An 8766-nucleotide genomic window follows, 5' to 3' on the forward strand; every position below is an offset into this window, starting at 1 on the left:
GACAGACTTCAAATTTTATTAGGACTATTAGGAGAAGCAAAAGAGTAGAGGGGTACGACTAAAATATCTAAAATATTTAATGGTGTGGATAAAATAAATGTTTATTTGCCAAATCCTGAGATCAGAGGCTGAAGAATCCCTTCTGAAATATGAGCAAAGTGAGTTTAGGCCACAAGGGACTTTTGCAGAGAGAGAAAAAGCATGGTATTAATTATCCCTTTGTTGTAATATGAGACGAAAACATAAAATAATTAAAAAAATATTATGACAAAGTTATAAACAAAGGTACCACACGTGGCTACTAAGAGGAGCTGGGTTATATCTAAGTATAATTCAGAGAGACAAGCATGCACTCTCAGTTTGTCACTTGGGACCCCTGTCGGCAGAATATTGGCAGGCTTGGGGGTCTGCCCTCCTATGAAAAAGTTCCCTATTCCTAAAATAAACCACTTTGCACGGTATTATTCTCAGATTTCATCACAATTAAGGACTGCGAAGCAGATAAACCTTTCATCGTCAGGGGTTAAAAAACGTCCGAAAATCTTCTATTTAAGCAGCTCCTGATTAGAAGGAATTTGGGGCTGGACAATAATAATCGGTGAACAAATTTAATTCTGACATCCAAGGTCTCTTGACCGCTGAAGGAAATTCAACAGCAGGCCTCAAGGTGAGGATAGAAGGAACGTACTTCATCCAAGGTTTTCTCCACGGAAAGGAAATCGGCAAAGCAAGATGTAGTGAGCAACGTCCTACTTCTCAGGAGAAGACTGCACAGTGCAGACTGGACACAACGCTCTCCTTTATAGGAGAAACAGCTGTACGACAACCGATGGCCAGGAGCGCAGCGCAGCGCTCACTATTGTGTTAGCACCGGCGGCGGAGTCCTTCCGCCGCAACGTTAAAGAGTCCTTCTTTGTTCAGCGCCGGTCCCAGACGCAGGGCACGGTGTTCTTCCGCGCTCGCCGCATAGTCCCCGCCCCCTCGCGGCCCTGGAGAGCTGCCATTCGGCACCGGAGTCGCTCCGCGCTCCCAGAATGCACCGGCAGTCCGCGGGAAACCAAAATGGCGAAGGGCTGTAACGAAGTGGGTTGTGTTTAGGGCCGGTGTAAGAACGTTCAGTCTTACCCCTAACCCTCGTCCCCAGGACCTCGGTTTGTGCGTCTGTATGTGCGGGGTGTCCGGTGGGGCGGGTGCCCAGTAAGTGCTCGACTCGCAGGGGAAGCGCCCACGGGGACGTGATTGGTTGTTTTTTTCCTGTATGAAGCGGTTGGCACCACTGAAGTGACCGAATGAGGTGAGAGACCTTCGCCAGGGAACCAGGCTCTTCCGGAGGAGGTTGGGGGGTGGGGAGGAAGAAAGGAAGCAAGTATAAAAGGGAAAGATGGAGGATTGGGGGGGGGGTGGAGGCTGCAATATGTGTATGTGGGTGCATTGCATTTATGTATATGTTGAAAAGAATGGATGGAAAAGAGTAGTCAATTGGGTGTTGGAGAAAATAGGGACTAAAGGAGGGAGCTGGGCGTTGGGGAAGTCGGTTGGAGGAACAAGATGAAACGTTTAGACGGAGAAGCTGTGTTTGGAGGGGCAGGAAGGAACCTGGGGGCGGGAGACGGTTGGAGGGGCAGGATGAACCTGGTGATGAAGGGGTGGGGAACCCAGGGGAGGAGCCGTTAGGAAATATGGACTGAAGGAGATGTGGGGTGCAAAGTGAAGGGACTGCCTGGGACCTTAGGGGGCGCAAAGGGAAGTAGCAGCTTGGAACGGAAGGTGGTGGAATTGGATGGAGTATGGGGGTAGAGTAGAAGGGCACGATGAATTACGTGGATAAGGGGAACACTAAGTGGAGCCTGGGAGCAAACCCTGAAAGCTTAAAGGGAAGAAGAGGAAAAGAAAGTGTGAGGTGGGGGAAAGGTACCTTACATTTAGAGCGCACCAAAAATCTGAGGCAGTTCTATTAAATCTAACTCATATTCCTCCTCGGATATAGATTTGTATTATTGTGTTCATTTTTACAAAATTACGGTTTAAGGGATTTTAACTAATTTGCCAAGATTTCTTAACATATTTTGAAAGTGCCAGAACTCTTAACTCTGACAGTGTTTTACAATCTGGTGTCCTTGGTTGCTAGAATTTTTCTTTGGAAGCAACTAGAGGGAACAGATGGATTTATGGGGGTGCATTGATGAGCAATAAGGGTTCGTGAACAATGGGAAAAGGGATATGGAATGTTAGTCTATTTTTTAAAGCATTTAACTTTAATGTACTAATTCAAATATGAAAACCTAGGTAGGCCTGTGTATAACATAAGAAAGCATGTGGAGTCAGTACAGAACTAGAAATATGTAAATATGCCCGATTTAATTTGACTCCAGATGCTCCTGTAGTAGTAACTTTCTCTTTCAGATTGATTCCATGTGACCCTCCTGTATACCTTGCCTGCAGGCTGGTTTCAATTTCCATGTTTTCATTCTCTTGAGAATTCCTTTTTTGGCAGTGGATTGCAAACACAGTGAATTTAAAAATATTTAACCTGGATAAAGTAAAATGTACTTAAATTCTAAGGTTTGAAAATGGTTTAAATGGAGCCATTTTGACTTATAGCTTTAGGTGTCCAGTAGTTTGGGCAAGGAAAGAGTTGACTTTAAATTTCTTAACATAGAGCATTCTGTTCTTGATATTTGGAATGTTATTCACACTCCAAGCATTCGTAGTGATAGTTTGAGAGGGAATCTTAGGTGAAAATTTTTGGTTTTGTCTTTTTAGGTTCCTAAATGTAAAAATGTATAATTACATTTTAAATTTGCTCACCTTCAGTTTTTTTTAAAGCACTAAAAATATTCTAGAATATTTGAATTAAGAGTGCACCTGTTTCCTGATATTGCATGTTCATGTTAGTAGGCATTAACGGAAATCTATACCTGTCAGATTGAAAGCATACACAATTTTAGAACTAGAAGTATAGAAATCATCTGGTTAAACTTTTTTCCTAGATGAACACAATATATTTAATCATCCTTTTAATTATGCCTGTTGCTTCAGAGCTCAGTTTGGAAAGGGATTTTTATTTATGTATTTTGCTATGGGTACTTTGACGTCATGGATTATAAATATACCTTTTCATTAGATCTTTGAAAGGATAATTTGCTCTCTTTATGTTTCATCAAAAACTTTACATCTGTCTTTAGGAAACTGGAGATAATCTGTTTTAACACACAGGGAAATTTGCCTCTGAGGAGCTGCCACAGCCAACATCCACAGTTTGGTGGTTTTGAAAGTAAAATTCAACTACTTTTTAAGTTAGTTTAAACTTAAAATGAATGCTATTCCTTGGTTAATATTTTTATGCTTCATTTCCCCTGTTTTTCGGGATTTGTTTATTGATACAGCATAACAACCCTGTATGAATGTGGAAGTTTCCTTTTGGATGTTTTTTATGTATTAGGGCAGTGCTGCCCAACAGAACTTTCTGCCCCGATGGCAGTAATCTATGTCTGCTCTACCCAGTATGAGGCTAGTAGCCACATGTGGATGTTGAACACTAAAAATAGAACTGGTGAGACTGAGAACTGAATTTATAATTTAATTTAATTAAAGGTAACATTTGAATGGCCATATATAACTAGTGGCTGCTGTATTGGGCATCACAGTATTAGGTTATTGCATCCATTTATTAGGAATTGTCACATTAATTAACCATGGAAACCCAGGAGCCCAAGGGTAAGGAACTATCTTATAACTAAGGGGATTTAAATTCTCTTTGTCCATTTTTTAGATGACATATTCTTCATTTTTGCCACACATCATGTCTTCTGTCATATCTCTGTTTTCATATAACTGCCAAAGAATATTGAAGGTAGCGCCTTCTGTGGGCTTTTTAAGATAGAAGATTCTGTTTCCTTTGTTGAATAACAGCAAAAATGGATGTTAGGAAAGTTAGTTTACTTTGTTATTTTATTTTTTTAATTTACTTTTTTTTAAACAAAAAATTTTTTATTAAGGAAAATCAAACATATACCCAGTAAACAGAAATAGTATAATGGCCTTTTTTGTATCCATGCCTGTTTCATCTATACCTCTACTTATTGATTTGCATTACCATCATGGCTAGTGATGTTGAGCATTTTTTCCATGTAGTCATTGGCCTTTTGTATACTTTTGGAGAACTGTGTTCATGTCCTTTGCCCATGTAGAAAAATGAATTATTTATCTTTTTATTGTTGACTTGTAGATAACTCTTTCTTTATAGATTTTGGATACAAGTCCCTTGTCAGATGTATGATTTGCAATTATTTTCTCCTGTGGGTTGTCTTTTCACATGATGGTGTCCTTTGAAGCACAGAAGTTTTTAATTTTGATGTTCAATTTATCCCGTTTTTTTTTTTTGCTTGTGCTTTGATGTCATAGCTAAGAAAATGTTGTCTAATTCCAGTACAGTTTTGACAAAGGGCTATACCTGTGTACCTCATACCCGTATCATGGTATAGGATACTTCTCTCTTCCCAGAAAGCTCACATATAGCCATTCTCAGCCATTTCCTTTCCCAACTACTGTTTGATTTTTTCGCTTTGGATTAATTTTGTTTAGAACTTCATATAAATGGAATCATACAATATGCATGACAGTTAAATTTAAAAAATTTTTTGTTTTATAAAGCTAGAACTGCAGTCTTAACTTGAAAATCCAATTCTGCAAGGAATATTGTAGTAGTGGCTTGACAATCTTAAATCATCTCATGGTAGTTCGTAGTCTTGACCAACCCTATCTTCAAAAGCCATTAAAAAACAACTTTATATTACAGAAATAAATAATATAAAATTGTTTTTTAATGGCCTTTTTTTTCCTTTTTTTCTTTTTCACCTATAAAATGGAGATGTTACCCACCTGTGTTATTGCTGGGGCGGGTAAAGAAGGAAAATACAGGAGAAAGCACTTTATAAACTCTAGGTGCAATAAAATCGTATAGTACTAATTTAGAAAATCTTTTCCCAGAAGAGTTGTTATATAGAACAAGAGAGCCGTGCATATCTGTGATGAAGCCTGTCCACTAAAAACATTTCCCAGATGATGAGTATGTCGAATACTGAATGAATAATTTATTTTGTCCTATTCATAATTATGATTTTAAACATGTTAATTAAACTACCATGTACCCTGTTGCATATAATATATTTGGAAATGTTACTGAACAAAATGTAAATGTTTTAAAAACCATGTTTAGTTAAAGTCTGAAACATAAGACTGACCCTTGGTATTTTGGGATGTTTTATAAGTTGCTGACCAACCTTACGTGTTCTAATTGACGTTAGATAAGTACCAGAATCACCTGTAGATCTAAAAAAAAGACAAAACCAAAAGCCAAAGCAAACAAGACCAGTTACATAGAACTCATACCCTAGAGATTCCAAACTCTAGATTCGGTATGGGCTTTTGTATATTTTTGTGTTTTTCAATTTTCCCCACGCATTTTGTTTTGTAGCCAGACATATAGTACTAGATTTTGTTCTAGGGTCAGGATTAGAAACTTCCAGTTCTTATTAAAACATTACTAAGCTGTACAAAGGAAATATTAGTAATAGACATGTTTTTCATACTTGAAATAAAAAAGAAAAATATTTTAGTACTGTTTCCATTACACGCACTTAAAATATTTAAAATCAGTGGTTAATAAAGTACTTGTAGTTAATGGAACTTTGTAGTCTGGGGAACTTTTGGACTGTTAAATGTTTTATAAAATTGCATTTAGTTGTTATAAGAGAATTCTCCTTTTAGGCAAGTGTTTAAGCAGAGACTAGATGATTATCTTATGTAGGGATATTCTAAACAGTGATTGTTTTCATTAGCTAGGAAGTTAATGACTTTCCATGTACTTTCTTTTTTATTTTTTTTATTTTAATTTGTTTCAGTTACACTTGACATTCATATTAGTTTCAGGTGTACAGCTTAGTGGTTAGATAAATATTTATATAAAGTTACAAAGTGATTCTTCTGATAAATTTAGTACCCACTTGGCACCATACATAGTTATTCAATATTATTGACTATATTCTCTATGCTGTATTTTACTTCTCCTTGACTGTTTTGTAACTGCCAATCTGTACTTCTTAATCCCTTCACCTTTTTCACCCCGCCCCCCCCAACCCTCCTCCATCTGGCAACCATCAGTTTGTTCTCTGTATTTATGAGTCTTTTTCTGTTTTGTTTGTTCATTTGTTTTGTTTTTTAGATTCCACATATAAGTGAAATCATGGTATTTGTCTTCCTCTGTTTGACTTATTTCACTTCGTGTTATGTCCTCTAGGTTCACCCATGTTGTCCCAAATGGTAAGATTTCATTCTTCGGCCGGCCAAGTGGCTCAGTTGGTTAAGAGTTAGCTTAAGAGTGCAAGCTCTGAGCAACACGGCTGACGGTTTGATTCCCACATGGGCCAGTTATGCTGCACCTGAACTGAGCTGCTGCTGTGCTGCCAACAGGTGGCAGGATGGCTCAGCTGGTGAGAGCACGTGCTCCCAACAACAAGACTGCCTGTTTGATGGTGGGCTGCACCTGCCCACAATTAAGACTGAACTTGGCACCTTGAGCTGAGCTGCCACCCAGATGGCTCAGTGGATAGAGTGTGCCTCCTAATAACAAGGCTGCTGGTTTGACTCCTGCATGGGATGGTGGCTACGTCCACCTGCGACTAAGATTGTAACACAGCACCTTGAGCTTAGAGGCCACAAGCTGCCTTGAAGAACAACAACTTGGCTGGTGCCCCTCCCCAATTCCCTAACACTGTTCCCCTCCCCCAGTTCCCCAATTTTAAAAAAAAGTATTAAATTTAAAAATAAATAAATAAAAACTTTTTTAAAAAAAGGATTTCATTCTTTTTTTGTGGCTGAGTAATATTCCATTGTATGCAGGTTTCATATCTTTATCCAATTGTCTTTTTTTTTTTTTTTAAGATTTTTGGGATGGGAACAGTGCTGTGGAATTGGGGGAAGGGAAACAGACAAGTTGCTGTTGTTTTGTTCTTCAGTCTAGTTGTGGAGGACGTTGCTTCACTGGCCCATGTTGGCACCATCATTGCGCTCTTCCCAGGCGAGGCAGATCAGTGGCCGGCTTTTGGACGGCCGTTCACTGCGGCTGCTAGCCGCTCACGCTGGCTGCTGGCCGCTCACGCTGGCTGCTGGCCGCTCACGCTGGCTGCTGGCCACACACGGTAGCCCATGGCAACCCACTGCCACAGGGGCTGCAGCCTATGCTGTCGCCGTTGCCATCGCCATCGCCTCATGGCAGCCCAGCTCCAGGTTGAGCTGTTGTTCAGCATCTTAGCTGTGGAGGGCAGTGTCACTGGCCCTCATATGTGGGATCCGAACCGGGGCCCTCTGGCATCCCAAGCCAGTTCTCAAACATCGCGCTACTCGGCCGGCCCTATCCAATTGTCTTTTGATAGACACTTAGATTGCTTCCATGTCTTGCCTATTGTAAATAGTGTTGCAGTGAACATAGGAGTGCATATATCTTTTTGAATTAGTGTTTTGAATTTCTTCAGATAAATACTTACAAGTGGAATTCCTGGGTCATAAGATAGTTCTGTTCAATTTTTTGAGGAACCGCCATAATGTTTTCCATAGTGGCTGTATCAATTTGCAATCCCACCAACAGTGCATGAGGGTACCGTTTTCTCCACATCCTTGCCAACACTTGTTTGTTGATTTGTTAATGATAGCCATTCTGACAAGAGTGAGGTGGTATCTCATTGTGGTTTTTTTTAAACTTTGAGTGTGTTTTTTCAGGACCCATCAGCTCCAAGTCAAGTTGTTGTCTTCAGTCTAGTTGTGGAGGGCACAGCTCGCTGGCCCATGTGGGAATTGAACTGGCAACCTTGGTGTTATGAGCCCGCACTCCAACCACTTGAGTCAACTGGCTGCCCCCATTGTGGTTTTAATTTGCACTTCTCTCCATATACTTTCTAAAACTAAAATAAGATTTTAGATTATAATGAAATCAGTGGGTACTATTTTTCTTTTAGGTTAATAATGAGATAATAATAATAATTTTGGGGTATTGAATCTTTCCCAAAGTCAAGTTTCTCCTGAGTGTCTTTTTTTCTGGTTTTCTCTAAATCTTAGTCTTTTCCACTTTTGACAGTTGTCTAAACCCATTACTTAGATTTTTCTTTCTCAGAAATAGGCTGAAAAATATGATGTTATCATCTCAGTATTTTTGTTTTAAGAGTTTTATTCCAGCCCATTAGAGAGGAACAAACAAAAGTAGTTATTTGCAAAGATTAAAAATAATTTAGAAAATTCTTATAGTATTTCCTAGTGCAGTGATTCTCCAACTTTTTGGTCTCAGGACCAGTATACACTCTTTATTTATTGAATGCTCCAGGAATTTTTTATGTGGGTTATTTTTATCAATATTTACTGTTAGAAATTAAAACTGAGAAAGTTTAAAAACAAGAATACACATGTGTACATACCATTAGTCTTCAGAGCAAAATCATCACATATTTAGTCTCTGGAAAATCCCACGCTACACTTGTGGGAGAATGAGAGTGAAAAAGGCAAATGTCTCATTATTATTATTATTATTATTATTATTATTATTATTATTTTTAAAAGATTTTTTTATTGGGGAATTGGGTGAGGGGAACAGCGCTGGGGAGTTGGGGGAAGGGGAACAGACAAGTTGCTGTCGTTTTGTTCTTCCATCTAGTTGTGGAGGATGTTGCTTCGCTGTCTCAAGCTGGTACCATCATTGCGCTCTTCCCGGGCGAGGCA

The 8766-nt window shown here is 39.2% G+C and overlaps 1 protein-coding gene across 6 annotated transcripts in view; it reads left to right on the plus strand.

Annotated features, from left to right (window-relative positions):
- The first annotated feature begins 996 nt into the window (after window positions 1-996).
- MTF2 (metal response element binding transcription factor 2) overlaps window positions 997-8766 on the plus strand; it is a 64648-nt gene continuing 56878 nt past the window's right edge. For 3 of the 6 annotated variants that reach the window (XM_019667567.1, XM_019667570.1, XM_019667569.1), the window contains exon 1: window positions 997-1294. In XM_019667567.1, the coding sequence (XP_019523112.1) occupies window positions 1290-1294 (5 nt within the window). In that variant the 5' untranslated portion in view covers window positions 997-1289. The remainder of the gene's footprint in view (window positions 1295-8766) is intronic. The other 3 variants (XM_019667568.1, XM_019667565.1, XM_019667566.1) reach the window with 3 other exon arrangements.

Source organism: Hipposideros armiger, unplaced genomic scaffold (genome assembly GCF_001890085.2).
Source record: "Hipposideros armiger isolate ML-2016 unplaced genomic scaffold, ASM189008v1 scaffold_501, whole genome shotgun sequence".
NCBI lineage: Eukaryota > Metazoa > Chordata > Mammalia > Chiroptera > Hipposideridae > Hipposideros > Hipposideros armiger.